The 15,136-nt window shown below is 33.4% G+C and overlaps 3 protein-coding genes across 15 annotated transcripts; all 3 read right to left on the bottom strand.

Moving 5' to 3' along the window:
* Positions 1–3,120: 3,120 nt before the first annotated feature.
* On the bottom strand, positions 3,121–10,011 carry LOC107612977 (uncharacterized). 7 transcript variants are annotated; one of them, XM_088496889.1, is made up of 6 exons: positions 9,833–10,011; positions 9,150–9,597; positions 5,692–8,263; positions 4,354–4,986; positions 3,655–4,013; positions 3,121–3,491 (listed from the first exon to the last, which is right to left on the bottom strand). In XM_088496889.1, the coding sequence occupies exons 5-6, from the start codon at positions 3,959–3,961 to the stop codon at positions 3,475–3,477; spliced, it is 324 nt and encodes a 107-aa protein (XP_088353015.1). In that variant the 5' UTR covers positions 3,962–4,013; positions 4,354–4,986; positions 5,692–8,263; positions 9,150–9,597; positions 9,833–10,011; the 3' UTR covers positions 3,121–3,474. The 7 variants fall into 7 exon arrangements, with proteins under 7 accessions (XP_088353015.1, XP_016170271.1, XP_020965562.1 ...); XM_016314785.2 differs by lacking the exons at positions 4,354–4,986; positions 5,692–8,263; positions 9,833–10,011 and having other exon boundaries at positions 9,150–9,290; XM_021109903.2 differs by lacking the exons at positions 4,354–4,986; positions 5,692–8,263; positions 9,833–10,011 and having other exon boundaries at positions 3,655–4,004; positions 9,150–9,271.
* LOC107612975 (putative pentatricopeptide repeat-containing protein At3g08820) lies at positions 4,292–9,563 on the bottom strand. 7 transcript variants are annotated; one of them, XR_015896440.1, is made up of 3 exons: positions 5,643–8,084; positions 4,744–4,930; positions 4,292–4,459 (listed from the first exon to the last, which is right to left on the bottom strand). XR_015896440.1 is itself a non-coding variant. In XM_088496887.1 (1 exon), the coding sequence occupies exon 1, from the start codon at positions 8,082–8,084 to the stop codon at positions 6,054–6,056; it is 2,031 nt and encodes a 676-aa protein (XP_088353013.1). In that variant the 3' UTR covers positions 5,079–6,053. The 7 variants fall into 7 exon arrangements, 1 of the variants encoding a protein (XP_088353013.1); XR_002352990.2 differs by adding an exon at positions 9,150–9,563 and having other exon boundaries at positions 4,441–4,986; positions 5,692–8,263; XR_002352991.2 differs by adding an exon at positions 9,150–9,561 and having other exon boundaries at positions 4,441–4,930; positions 5,692–8,263.
* A 74-nt stretch (positions 10,012–10,085) lies between the features above and the next one.
* LOC107612976 (2-oxoglutarate (2OG) and Fe(II)-dependent oxygenase superfamily protein) lies at positions 10,086–13,750 on the bottom strand. The gene is made up of 7 exons (XM_016314784.3): positions 13,394–13,750; positions 12,206–12,379; positions 12,028–12,120; positions 11,888–11,956; positions 11,102–11,308; positions 10,485–10,610; positions 10,086–10,379 (listed from the first exon to the last, which is right to left on the bottom strand). The coding sequence occupies exons 1-7, from the start codon at positions 13,634–13,636 to the stop codon at positions 10,233–10,235; spliced, it is 1,059 nt and encodes a 352-aa protein (XP_016170270.1). The 5' UTR covers positions 13,637–13,750; the 3' UTR covers positions 10,086–10,232.
* Between the last annotated feature and the right edge of the window lie 1,386 nt (positions 13,751–15,136).

Genomic DNA, 15,136 nt, shown 5'->3' with positions numbered 1-15,136 from the left:
TACATAAGTATTTTAACTAAGTTTAATTTTAAATAATTTAAATATATAAAAAACTTTTAAATTATTTCACAAAGCATTTTACATAAATGATTTATTAATATTTTGAATATATACTTATTCTTTTTACACATGTGTTAATGGTAGAATAGTTTAAAGGTTAATTTCATAATAAATAATAATCATAAAATTAATTAAATTAATAAATATTTAAGATTTTAATAAAAATTAACAAAATAAATAATACTCTATATAATACACAACAAAATATTTTAACTAATATCAATTTCAAATTATTTAAATAAGTAACAAAAACTTTTAAAATATTTGACAAAACATTTTACATAAATGTCTTACTATTATTTTAAATACATATTTATTCTCCCATAATGTATAAGATTAATTGGTATTATTTATAATAATATATAAAAAAAAAATTATTGTCTAATCTCCACTTTTTCATCTTAACCCTATTAATAAATAGTGATTAATATAACTATTATCTTAAAAATCGATCAAAAATATAATTATCAGTTAATTTTTTTTTCATTAGTGATTTTGGTTATCTCTTTATTTTACACATAACTTATACTTATGTTTTCTTCTTTCTTATTCTAGAGAATACATGTAGTACTTTCTTCTTATCTTTCTTCCATTTAATCATATCACTCTCTGACATAATTTTCTATAATTTTTTTTTGTTGGGGGCAACATTTATATTTTTTTCTTTTTTTTTCTATTTTTGGATCAGTTAAGTTTTAATTTATTATTTTTTGATAAATATCTTTTTTTTTAACCATTAAATTTTATAAAATTTTTTATTTAATTATTTTATTTTTTATTTATTTTGAATTGTTGAACATATATAAGACTATCGTACAAAATTTTCTCAACATTGTAATGATATAGAAAAAATTTATTGACTCTTGAGTCTTAGACTTTAGAAAGAGATATGATTCATTCTTAAATGTAATCGAAATAAATATGAACTTATTCAATTTTTAAAAATTTACATTAACTATTAAAGTTATGATGTAATAGATACATTCCTATAAAAAATAAAAATAACTCGATAAATATTTTTTTTATCTAAAAAATGCATGACTCAATAACACTAAAATTTAATCTAAAAACCATAGATAACTAAAATAAGTAATAAAAATTAGATATAAATTTTATTTTTTTGTGATGTGATACAACAAAAATATATTATAATAAATTATACTGTTTTTATGCATAATAACATAAAATTCACATTATTCTTCTCTAAATGCCTCTATTTTTTTTAGTTTTTATCCTTATTTTTTGTGTTTTATCTTAATTTTATTAAACTAAAAAGTATTAATGTCGTTAGCATTAATTTTTAACTTTATCATAAATAAAAAATGTAACTTTGTATGCATTAGATAATAAAAGAAGTTAAATTTACTTCTTTATTATATTTATAGGAGTGTAAATAATTTAGTTAAGAGTTATGAAATTATTTATTTATTTATTTTTAAAGTAGTATTTACTTTTGAGTATAATAATTATAACTTAATACATGGTAGATTGGTAGTGATTAATTGCGATCGAAGAAGAAGAGAAGGCGAAAGGAAAATAAGAAAAGAAAGAAGGAAGAGAGAACAAGCCAATATAATAATTTGTGGTAAAAAAATGATAGATATGTATATGGAGAATGGTAAAAAAAATAAAAATAAAAAATAAAAATTTTAAAAAATAATAAAATTAAAGATAATTTAAGATATTGAATATAAAATAGAATAAAAAATTTTTAGTAATTAAATTCTACAAAAAAATTCTTTAAATTTAAATTTTTATATCTATTTTAAATAAAATAAAATTAAAAAAACAAATAAATTTACAAACATTTATAAAATTTTATCTTAATTGTTATACATAATAATAACCTATATATAAATAAATAAAACAAAATGATTATTCCTTTAAATACGCATGAAAAAAATTTGTCACCAAAATAATATGTTAATTTTTAACGAGAGTTGGTGTCAACAAAATGGTAAGGAACGCAAAGGACTATGTATTTTACAAATCTCTGTTCAATTAGTCTTCTGTAGGCCTGTAAACATACCTTTTATTTAGAAAAAATAATAAATAAGTCTCTAATTTTTTAACTTAAAAATAAATAAATTTTTTATTAAATTTAATTATAAATAGGTTTCTAACTTTTATAAATAGAAAACATATAAATTCCTCTATAACATATTTAAACCGTCACGAGAGGAATTATGTATCTCCCATTTATAAAAGTCAAGGAATTGTATTTTAATTTGGTGAAAGATTTGTCTTCTATTATAAAAAAATTAAGAACTTATTTATCATTTTCTTTTATTTCAGATCAAGCAAACAAATTCCTAAAATTGGTCCGTGTGAATCTGTGATGCTGTGATCGAATAGATGGAGTTATTTTTCAAGTCACGTTTTTGTTTTTGACAAATTGATAAAATTTTTACACGGCCCATGAGAAACAAACTAAAGTATTTTGCCTAATTTAAAATGGATTTTTTGTCCCAAACTTTTCTTTCATTTTTCATTAGTCAATTTAGATGGAGTTAAAATCGCCGACAAGTTATATTCAAATAGCGTTTTTCATTAGTCAATTTAGATGGAGTTAAAATCACCAACAAGTTATATTTCAAATAGCATAATCTCTTTCTTCCCATCTAGAGGTCTCGGATTTGAGTCTCACCAGATATAATTGATAGAAAAAAAAAAGAATGCTGGTGTAACTCTATGTAGGATTTTGTGTGTTCTCATGCTGGTGTTATCTCTCCACAGGAGACCATGGAAATTATAACGTTATTTAAAAGGATTTGTAATAATCGGGTATAAATCGATAAATTGTTTCACACACTCCCCTCATGCAAATTTCCATGGCCCATTTGGAAACTTTTGATCAACACAACGGTTGCACAGGAGAAATCATTTGCTGCTCGTGAATGAGTTAAAGCATTCATTTGTGTAAGACAAAAAAAAGGCATCCATTTGTCAAAATAACATTTCTGTTAAAAATTAATGTTTTAATACCATTTTTTGTTATATATATATATATATATATATATATATATATATATGAGAGAGAGAGAGAGAGAGAGACAGAGATGTCCAACCAACATTTATTTATTTAAGAACAAAAAGAGCGTAGACTAACCAAATCTTGTCTGAATTTTTTACATTTAAAAGGCATACTATAACCATGAGACAGAACATGGCTGCTATAGTGGAGTAAGAGATATATATTAGAATGATCATAGTGAAAGAACATGCATGATGGATAAGGACTTATGTTTTCACATGATGCTCTATGTAACCATACAGCAACATGGATTGAACTCAACCTAATTTTCATTCATCACATAATCCCATGCAACCTTATTGTGAGAAGCACTACAAAGGTGGCGCCTAATAAAAATACTCGAGTCTAAAAATGCATATCTGCTCTAGTCTCTAGCCTCTTCACTTCATGATATCACCTGCATGATGAAGAAAAATAACGGGTTAATCATTCAAACTTGAAGCATTATCACCAATTTTTTCATTAAGATTTATAACAATTGTTTATAAGCTAATTATTTGATTATCTAGATAATGTATCTGAATGCATGTGCAGACGTGTGCACGAAAGAGGGAATTTACATGGCTCGAAGTTTGCAGCGCACTTCTCTGGAAGCTGCAAAGCCATGTTCCGGTCTACACCAGATATCGGAGGGCCATTCACAAGAAAACACAAACACGGTTGACCTAATGCCATGACGGCATTACAGCAGTCGTCGGAAGGTGGGATGGGGCTGAAAGGAGCAACTGCTGTCCTGCAAGGTAAGAGCTGCACTAGGGCAGAGAAGAAAGTGCTTGTGCAAGGTGTACTTTGGCCTTTTGCCCCCAAAATTGTGATGCAATACAAAACCAGAAAGAACCAGGGAACCTTTGATTCAAAAAGCTTCATCCTTTAATTGCTCTAGCCCTTTCTATCAGTGAGAGCTTCCTTCCTGCTATTACTAGCAAAGCAATCAATTAGACGTATTTTGAATTTATACATGATAAATAACTAAATGTCATGCATTATAGCTGTTCTAACTAAAGGTCATGCTTATTACAAGGTATAGTCCTAGACTCCTAGTAAGAGATTAACATCAAATGCTATTGGGGCATGGTTACCAACAGTTATAGGGTTCAAATGATGTGAATAACATTTGTAATTACCTTATTAATTAACAAAACATTAGGAATTGCATAGTAAGATGTATGCAAGAATCATAAATAGTTCACTACATGGTTCTTAATGTTTTTTTACATATTTTCTGAAAAGCTTTGTACACTATAATGTATGAAAATTACTACAATAAGATTGATCAGTGCAAGCTAGCATGCTCTCCTGCTTGACAAAGTGGTGAGAATTGGTTTGCTTGTAGCGATTCTACAAGATGTCCCAATGTCTTCAGAACTGCATCTTATGCTATGTGTAAACAATTACATGTGGCAGACAAATGTTACAAGTCAATATAACCCTCATCAAAGTCAATTTCATTAAGCTCTTGATTTTGGTAGAGTATAGAAGGTAGAAACAAAGAAAAGCTAGAAGCTAAAACAAATAAGCATCAACTCGCAGAAGTTGCGTAACCACTGAGGAAACGCAACGATTTGGAGGTCATTCCTTTGCGCTGCACCACCACAAGTTAAAGCATTGGCACATTTGTTTGCATTCCTAGAAATCAAGACACAACAAACCTGCCAAGCACGCCTTAGAAGCCTATGAATTGCAAAAATCAGCCACTGAGCATATGGACCCATTTGCCCGGTGACACTGGCGCAAGAAAAAAGCCTCCCAGAAATCCATCTCGTGCACAATATTACGGAAGCCATGCTTTCAGGTTACCTCCCAACAAATCCCAGCACCCAATTTGCACCAACAATTCTGTTAAGAGGTACCATCACCAAACAAACAACCATCAACATTCAACTTTATTGCACCTAAAGGAGGAGAAAGCCAACGATCCACGAAGCTAGTGAGGAGTAACTCAGCAAAAACAATATGAATATCAAAGAAAGACTTAAGAATGTAATGAAGCAAAGATGGAGAGACTAGTGCCATGATCATTAAGATCTTGCTTATTCCTATTAAAGATTACATCTTTCTATCCTCACTCATCATTGAAGAGACTCCCCATAAGCTACATTTTTGCTCTTGTGCTATTCTGAATGCATCAATAATAGCATTTTTGACAATTACATCATGCACGCCAGCTATGCAGTCCCCTTCGGTTAACCAATCTATCCATATTTTGGAACATTAAAAAAAGGGACAGAAAAGGCCATTGGTAATGTCAAGACACTTATCATAGAAAGATTTCAAATTATTTGCTCTCACAAGAGGCAATGACGATAAAACTAGAGCCTACAACAGTTTAAACTTTAAGGGTTCTTGCTATTAAGCGCCCTTAAGGCCCTTGTAAAAGTTTCAAAAAATAGTAAGATTTTAACATTTTGAAGACTTCAATGCATTCAGTGCACTGAAGATTTAAAAACATACTTTTTATTAAGCCTTAACAAGTGCCTTACTCATTAGCAAAACCCAAAGTTTAAATATTCAATCTAACAATTGATAAAAACTTGAGATAGATGCTCACTACTTGATTCAGGTAAAATTGGCTTTAATTCTTTACGTTGAAATTTTACCAGCAGATTCAGCTAATTTTCAAAATACCCGCTTTCCTGTCTGAATAAGGAGACTTCGTAATGAAAGCTTCACTTCAACCTTTTGTCCATTTCTTAACCAGATGTTCAAACCAGGAAACCTGCCTTCACTATGAATTGTTACGAAGTTAACATCATAGTGATATCCTGCAAGAACAGTTCCTTCTTGACCATAATTTTGAAGGTCTGTCCCTGCAAGAGTCTCATGTTTCATTTTCCTCCATCAAAATGTTCATGGAGGTTTAGCAGAACATTTTAACATATGCAAGAGAAACTCTTTTGTCAACTTTTGAAGTGCAGCAAACAATGAGATCGGATTCTATACTAGTCTACATCACAAAATGCTACCAATAATCTCCACAAGAACATGAACCTTCTCTGAAACAATGGAATCTGTTATTATCCCTAATGATTATCTCTCTCCCTGTAACTTTGGAAATGAGTTTTATGGCCTCATGACAATCACCACATACGCGTAGATTTTTAACAACACGAATGATGTCATTTTCCCCAGTATTGATCAGGGCAAATGCAATGGCTAATTTCTCACTATGACAGCCAAGGAAGTACTCCTTCTCCTCTTCCTCTATATCAAAGAGCACAAACTCAGTAGTCGGACTATAACCGACTTCTCTCAATTCCTTAAACAAACTTTCAAGTTTCTCATATATCTTCTGTGACATAGGATGGGAAGTATCTCCTACAAGGAATTCATGAACAACCCCATCCACTTCAACCCAACTACACCCAGGTAATTTTTGCATTCCTTTCTCGTTCAGCGTTAACCTAACCCTTTCTGCTTCATCCCATCTACGACTTGCTGAATATATATTTGATAAGAGAACATAATGTCCTGAATTCCATGGTTCTAACTCAATCAGCTGCTTTAACACGGGTTCTGCCAATTTAGTATCACGATGCAACCTGCATCCTCCCAATAATGCCCCCAAAACAATAGTATTCGGTTTCATTGGCATACTCTTGATCAAATTATGTGCTTCGACCAACAAGCCTGCACGGGATAGAAGATCCACCATGCATCCATAATGCTCGATAGTAGGACTTAAAGAAAAGACATGACTCATGCTATCGAAATATCGTCGACCATCATTAACCAAACCAGCATGGGCACACCCGCAAAGTAAGCCAACAAAAGTATTCCCATCTGGCTGAATTCCATACTTCTCCATTTGTCCAAATACCCCAAATGTGGCCCGAACATGTCCGCTCATAGCCAGTCCAGAAATTATGGCGTTGAACACCACACGATCCTTTCCCTTCATCATTCTGAAAATATCCACCGCTTGTGCAATGCTTCCACATTTAGCATAAAAGTCAATTAAGGCAGTGCCTAGTACAGGATTCGACAAAAACTCATCAGCATCCAACAATCCCTTAGCCCAATTCCCCAACTCCAGTGCTCCCAACCTCGCACATGCAGAAAGAACTCCCACCATGGCATAGCAATCAGGCCTCAGATTCTCCCTCTGCATCTCAAAGAACAAGTCAAGTGCTTCCTTAGGAAGCCCGTTGGATGCATAGCCCTGAATCATGGCACTCCAACAAACAATATCCCTCTCAACCATTCCATCAAAAACCTGCCGCGCCTTCTCCATGCTCCCGCACTTGGCATACATGTCAACCAAAGAAGTCAACACAAACACATTTCTATGGAAACCACTCTCAGTTATATACTTATCAATCCACTCTCCACTGGCCAAGTCCCCTAACTGAGAACACGAATACAAAACCCGAACGAGAGTGAAATTATCTGGCTTCACGCCCACCTCTAACAACTCTCTAAACAAACCAACTGCTTCCTCGTGAAGGCCACACCCAATATACCCACAGATAATAGCGGTCCACGAAACAACATTCTTCTCAGGAATATCATCAAACACCTTCCGTGCATCCTTTAAGTACCCACATTTCGAATACAAACAAACAAGACTTGTCTTGACAAACACGTCACAATCGAATCCCATTTTCACAACAAGTGAATGGAGCTTGACGCCAAACGGAAAATCCGCCAGCCTGGCACACGCTTTGAGTACAAAAGTGAACGTGTAGTTGTCTGGCAAGAACCCGGCGCTGCGCATTGAGTTGTAAAACAGAACGGCGTCGTTGAAGGAGTCGTTGGAGACCGTTCCACGGATCATAGTGTTAAAGAGGTATATGTTAGGGTTCTTGGATTGGGAGAAGACGCGCTTGGCGTAGGTCGTGTTGCGAAAGAAAAATGAATACTGGAGGATGATGTTGAGAAGGTAGTTATCGTGGTCGATGTAGAGGCGGAGGAGGCGGCAGTGGGCAGTCCTGAGGTGGTTGAAGGAGTTGAGGCCATGGAGGAGGCAGTGCTTGAGCTCCATAGCCGCCATGGGAAGTCATCAACAGGAAGCAATTTCAAGACAAGAGAGAGAAACAGGCCAATGATAGCATGTGCGGTGGTGCAACGATGCCGAATGCAGGTTACGTCTCTGAACGTCGTCGCCGTCTGGAGCAGCACAGTTTCCCGAAGCATCAACTCTGTACAGTGCCACACAGCTTAAGCCCTGTACTGCAGTTGCCAATACCAAGTACCAACGGATTCAGAAAATAGTAGCAGTGAAGTAATACTCAAGTTGACCCAGAAATTTGTTTCGAGCATCATATTGGCCATTAAAATTTTAACTGTTTCGAGTTGTATCCAAGGTTCTGAAAAGTAATCGGTTATCAAATCATTCTAATCACTGATTTACTAATTCAATTGATTTAAATGTGGTTTTCAACTAAAAAAATTATTTTATAATAAAATAATAAATAAAATATAAATAAATATATTAAACTATAATTATAATTTAATATAAATTTTAAAATATCATCTAAATTTAAAATATTATTAACTAAAATCTTATAATTTTATCAAAATACAAATTCAAAAGTCAAATAACAAAAAAAAATTCAAAAATTAACAAAGTTTTAACATAATTTTAACGAAGATTAATAAACTTTACTAAAGATTAACAATCAGCAGTAATAATGAACACAATTTCAGCATAATTTTTACAAAGATTAATAAACTTTTTAAAAAATTAACGATGAGCATCATTTCAGCATAATTTCAACAAACATTAAAAATTCCTCCAAAAATTAACAATGAGCATACTTTTAGCATAATTTTAAAAAATATTAATAAACTTTTTCAGAGATTAACAATGAAGAGTAGCAACAAAAATAAGTTCAGCTAAATTATTTTCAAGCAACAAAACAGAGTCCAGCACAACACAATTCAACACAACACAGTAGCAATGAACAGAGCTAACCAAGTAATCATTCAACAATTCAATCTGAACAACACTAGCAGCAGCAGAATCCTAAATCGACGAACAAAGAACCAAGAACGAAAAATTCAAACCAAAAAAAATAAAGAAACCAATATGAGTAGCACTAGCAGAATTGTAAACCTTCGTTCTGACTTCTGAGCAGTCTAAGCATAGGGGCAGAAGCTCACTGAAGACGGAGGGCAGGCGACGGTGGATTGGAAGAAGCTGCGGCTGACAAACGAAAAGCAGACTCCAACGCGTCGAGCTCGAGGAAGATGTTGCTATTGGTGGGTTGGAAACTTCAAGCACCACGGCCAGACGAAGATGGTGGTGCTTGAGCCCGACGGAGCAGACGAAGACCAGGGACTGATGCCGAGCTCGAGGAAGGGGGTGCGATTGTTGAATGAAGAAGAAGGGCGGATGACCAGACGAGGAAGGTGGTGCCTGAGCTCGACGGACGGTGGTGGAGAAGCTAGGGTTTCAGGTGGCAGCTCTCTGAAGTCTCAACTGAAGAGAAGGAGAAGAAAGGGTAGCTGGAAGCCACGCTCTACTTGCATGTATTCTATGTATTTTCCAATGGGTAGATAGGCTAAAAAATTTTGATATGAAAGCAAAATGATTGATATACTTTAATATGATAATTTTTTGTGTTTTTTAAAATTGTGAGAATACACAAATCAGAGGAAAATTCAGAGTACACAAATCGGAGGGTTCGATTCGCATGGTCCGATTTGCAGCGTGGAATTCGGACTCTCCGCTTTTCTTGTTCTGGGTAATTTTTTTTTACATTTTGAAGGTCCGAGTTCTGCTTCCTCTTATCCCACAACGAAGTGAAGTTCCACTTTTTTCTCCTTATTTTAATATTTTTACATTTACTACAATTTTTTTAACTAAAAATAGAGTCTGCGACCTCTTAAATGAGTATAGATTATGGAAAAACTATATCATTTGATTTATAATTTATTCGCTACTACTATTTTGCTTTTGCACTTTGAATTGCGTGGATTTTCATAGCACTTCTCTTTCCTGATATCTTTGTACTTACTGTATGCTTTAGGGTGACGAAAAGCTGAAATATAAAGAAATTTTATGTATTGAAATAATTTAGTTGCATTGGAACCACAAATAGTTTTTCCTTGAGACAATGAAACCATAATCTGTACCAATCATAATTTATCCCAATTTTATTATGAAATTATTACAATTGTCGAACATGAAAAGCTGTCATTTTTGTCCCTTAAGATTGATCACTGCAAGCTCTTGTTCAACATACTCTCCTGCACAAAGTGGTGGATATTTGCTTGCCAATGGCGATTCCACAAAATGTCCCAATGGCTTCAGAACTGCATCAGAAGCTATGTGGGCAAACAACTACATGTACCAGAGAAAAATGTTACAAGTCAGTATAACCTACATCAAATTCTTTTTTCAATGAGCTCTTACAATCAAAGATTTCATCTTTCTATCCTCACTCACCGTTGAAGAGACTCTCCATAAGCTACGTTTTTGCTCTTCTGCTGTTCTGATTGCTTCAACAGTTCTATTTGTGACTACTACCTCATGCATGCCAGCTATGCAGTCCCCTCCAGTTAACCACTCTATCTGAAATTTGATGTCACGTGGACAAGGCCATTGATAATTTCAAGAGTCAATATCATTCATCATGGAGGGATGTCAAATTATGTAAATGCTTGTGCTCACAAGAAGCAACAAGAATACAATTAGAGGCTAAAACAATATAAAATTTAAGGACTTTGCTAACAAGTGTCTTTAGCGCCCTTGTCAAGGTTACAAAAATTGACAAGATTTTATTGAAAATTAAACTTTTAGAAGCTTTCAATGTATCAAAAACTAAAAAGACTATCTTCTATTAACCGTAACAAGGGGCCTTAGGGTCCTCAACTCCTCATTAGTAAGACCCAAAGTTTAGATACTCATTCTATGATGTGATAGAATATAGATGTTAATTGAGTCAAGTAAATTAAATAGTTCAAGAATATGTAAGTTGGCTAAGTAAATGTTTCTTGTTGCAATATAAACTTTGAATTCTTTCCATTGAAATACCAGTAGATTCAGGTGATTTTAAAAATTACCTGCTTTCCTGTCTGAATAAGGAGACATCCTAATGGAACCTTCACTTCAACCTTTTGTCCATTTTTTAACCAGATATTCAAACCAGGAAACCTACTTTTACCATGTATTGTTAGGAAGTTAAGGTCATAGTGATATCCTGCAAGAACTGTTCCTTCTTGACCATATTTTTGAAGATCACTCCCTGTGGGAGCTAACAAATGGGGGCCCTGGTACATGACAATACAAGAGATTTCAGTGAATAGAAATCACAGATAATTGTAAAAAAACAAATTAGAAAAAGATGAAGTCATTGCTGAGTTTGAGAGTTCAAAAACTGCCAAGCAGGAATCATTCGATTATGAAACAATTCGAAAATATATCTATGCCCACAAGAAAACCATCCAGCTCATTTTGGAGGTTCAACAAAGGTCTATGTGCCTTTCTTTGCATATGATAGATAACTACAGATAATAGTGGATAAATATCAAAGTATGCTTTGCTTGCAACTCTTACAGTAGAAGACTGCCAAAATAAGGGAGCATTTTGAAACTTGAGGATGTGTAATTGCAAGTGAAGTGTTGATTCGATAATCTTTATTCTTACTAGTTGGCATTCAACATTATTTCTTGTATGACAAATAATTCTTTTATCAACTCATTTTACTTAATTTTGCTTTTAATGCGTTGTCTAGTGTTGTTGTCAATGGTTCATCTAACAGGCCAAAAAAAAAAAAAAAAAGATCCACCAGGAAGCAATTTATTGGGAAGTGTGCAGAAAAGGGTTCGCTAATTGTCAAACATACTCACCAGCTTCATAAGAGAAGTGAATGCATCCTTCTGAAGACCAAACCCAATAGCTGCCATTTCAGCAACCACCTAAGATAGAAATATCAAAATTTAGATAACTCACGTGAGAAATAGTATGAAAGAACACTTAAACAACTCACTTCAATTGCTGCTATCATTTTGTTTCCCCAGGAATCCATGGTTTCTTTCCATTCAGAGAAACCTTCAGGTATGACAGGCTCAGCATTGAGTTCCTGCAAAATTCAGATAGCATTAGGAACAAAGAATCAAAGCTAACAACACATAGCTTTTATGGGAAATAAATGATAGACATGACACCTTAAAACGGGTATTTGATGGTCGAGGACCAATTCTCCAAAAGTATCTCCATTTGAGATCAGGCCCAACAGGAGCATGTGGCTGGTATTCTTTAGGCATTGCTTTCAGTTTTTCTTGCATTTCTTCATCGACCAAGCTTCTTGGAACCTCTACTTTTTCCGGTGTAACCCCAACCTAACAAATCCATTTGTAAAAAGTGTTCATGATTATCATGCATCCAGGATATATTCTCTTTGCCATCAAAATTCAAAACTATCAGACGACAATAAAGAAAAGCAAATAAAATTGAGGCAATGTATGAATCCTATTTTCTCCAACCTTAAGTCAACTATCAGAAAGTTAGCAGCACAATGCTTGCTACTACAACAGTGCTGAAGTGATAATGTTAATCATCAAATATATAGATTCTCATCAGAAAACAATAAACTCATACTTGAAAAGTAATAAAAATATTAAATAGCATCAGTCATGTTAGCCAATTAGAAAGCTTCTAACATCATCCTTTAAAATTACAAATATTTATCATATCTTGTCTAGTTCAGAGATTAGCATGCCACATAGCTAAGCAAAGAATTTATCAAAATTCTGAAGGATCACGCAAGGAATTTTCATTTTTGAGAACTGCAAGACACTTTACAACTATAATTGCTCACACGTCAATAACAAATTATCAAACATTCACATACAAAAATCTAGAAATCTCTGGAAGGTTTATTCCACAAAAGATGACGGTCAATGCATTTTAACAAACATCAAACATCTTTTAATATTTTGGCGGTCAGGGCAAATTTCTTTAACGAATTTAATTTTCATACATTAAGTAAAAGAGAGTTTCCCGCATACCAAATCACCATAAATTTACCTATTTTCAAAACCACTAAAAAATTCATGAATCCAATTGGATGACCGTCTAAACCCTAAACTCTTTTCACTAATATCAAAGTGAAAATCTTTTGTGCCAAATTGGTCATTTAACCTTAGAATTAAAAATTAAACTTAAAAAAAAAAAGTTGCATGCTATGGCAGAGAGAAAAAATGTTGAAGAGAATAAAAATTCTCTTTTGATAGATAATTAAATACCTATTTATAAAAATATATCATTTTATTTTTATTAATATTTGAAGATAGATTACATACTAGTCTTCATTCTCTTCCCAAAAAAAAATTCTTCATCGTAGGGAGCATTACCTGGTAATGCAAGTAGGGGCGCTCGTGACGCTGCTTGAAATCCTGAGGGCTCTGAAAGTATCTCTCCATCATGTCTATGAAGCGATCATTGTCTTCAACGGAACACCGTGGATCCTTCACAAGAAGCGCTCCCGTCTCCCTCAGGCTCCGGCTCACTTCGCCGCACAGGGCGGTGAGTTCGGGACTGAGTTGGGCGGGCGAGGCGGCGAGGTACGGAGAGAGATCTACGACGGGAAGGTCCATTGCTTTGCGTGTCGTGGGATTTGTGAATTAGTGAATTGTGAGTGTTTAAAAGGCGGGAGATTGAGTGGGGTTTTGGATCTCCGCTTGTTTTTCATTGTGCTTTACTTATAGGGCGTGGCGGGGCTTGATGACTGTGCAATGGCCATACAATGTTCAACTCTTTTCTTATTATTGGGGCCCCACGCTACCCCAAAAAGAAAAAATAAAAAGGAAGCTACCCACTACCCACTTGCGTGTATAACTGTATATACAGTTAGTATGCGTAACTGCTTTTGTTTACGTGCAAATACTAAGATAAAATTACGAAAAAGATAAAATTGTATTTAGTAAATAAAATATAGACAAAAATATTTTTTTTAAAAATATTTAATTAGTATATTTTATATTTATTAAAAATATAAAAATATTAATATATAATTTATTTTTTATTTTTTATTAGTTTATTTATTTTTAATAATGATATTTTTATTATTATATTTTTTTAATTTTTAAATTAAAAAAATAAAATAAATTAAATTTTTATAATTTATTCTAATTTATTATTAAATAAAATAAAAAAAATATTAATTTTTGTATTTTGTTTTCATGTCATGTTTTATTTTGTTTTAAAAATTAAATTCAATCTTAAAAAATAGTTCAATTTTTTTAATGAATAATATGAAATATAATTTTTTATTTTTTATATTTTTTATATATTTTTTAATTCTACCTATAAAATATATAATAAAAAATTATATTTTATATTCTCAAATAAAAAAAAATAAGAAAGAATCCAATTTTATAAAGTTGCATTCTGGTTTGAAATTGGATGCTTTTAAAACGAATGACTGGAAACATATAATATATATTGACTAGATTAATTTTGTTATAGAATCATTAGAGAATTAGTAGAATAATTTTAGATCAGTTAGTATCGTTTATATTTATATAGCATATTTGCATATTAATTGTAGGATTTTATGCTTTTATTATTTTGATTCTTCTTGCACCTATATATACCCATTGTACATTGTACTTTTCATCAACCTGAATAATACACAAAATACTTTTCTCATATTTCTCTCTTATTTCTAACATGGTATCAAGAGCTTAGGCTTTTTTTTTCCAGGAACACTTGGTTTCTAGCTCCTTTATCTTGTTTCACCGACAGTACTTCATACTCAGTTTTCAACTTCCTCCCGACGCCTTGGTTTGTCACCGCCATTACCCTCACCTTCTTTTCGTTGCAAGCTTTCCAACGCCACCACACTTGCCGCCTGTCGCTACTGGACGCTCCCTCACGCGCCGCCAGAAGACCATATCATTGTCTTCGTCTCATTCTCACGAGTACAAGGAACTCCGCCACGCCGCCAGAAACGTCCACATGCGCTGTCACGCGCCGCCAAAATATCACTGGCCACACCCATTCTTCTCTGCCCAGAAGCTTCAGCAGCCGTTGGATCTTCGTGCAGATCGCACGCTCCGCAAGCCTCCACGTGTCACACCGTTAGCCTCCAGCAA

This window comes from Arachis ipaensis, chromosome B8, assembly GCF_059453495.1.
Source record: "Arachis ipaensis isolate K30076 ecotype BB chromosome B8, ASM5945349v1, whole genome shotgun sequence".
NCBI lineage: Eukaryota > Viridiplantae > Streptophyta > Magnoliopsida > Fabales > Fabaceae > Arachis > Arachis ipaensis.
The sequence above is the reverse complement of the archived record's forward strand: the minus strand, read 5'-3'. Positions and strand labels throughout refer to the sequence as shown.

What these genes read in the sequence shown, in the direction of transcription:
- LOC107612977 (XM_088496889.1), bottom strand. Translation starts at nt 3,961, where the DNA reads ATGAAGCTTTTTGAATCAAAGGTTCCCTGGTTCTTTCTGGTTTTGTAT.
- LOC107612975 (XM_088496887.1), bottom strand. Translation starts at nt 8,084, where the DNA reads ATGGCGGCTATGGAGCTCAAGCACTGCCTCCTCCATGGCCTCAACTCC.
- LOC107612976 (XM_016314784.3), bottom strand. Translation starts at nt 13,636, where the DNA reads ATGGACCTTCCCGTCGTAGATCTCTCTCCGTACCTCGCCGCCTCGCCC. An exon ending in AAATGATAGCAGCAATTGAA is followed by an intron (nt 11,957 to 12,027) that starts GTGAGTTGTTTA and finishes TTTCTATCTTAG; the next exon opens with GTGGTTGCTGAAATGGCAGC. An exon ending in TATGGAGAGTCTCTTCAACG is followed by an intron (nt 10,380 to 10,484) that starts GTGAGTGAGGAT and finishes TGGTACATGTAG; the next exon opens with TTGTTTGCCCACATAGCTTC.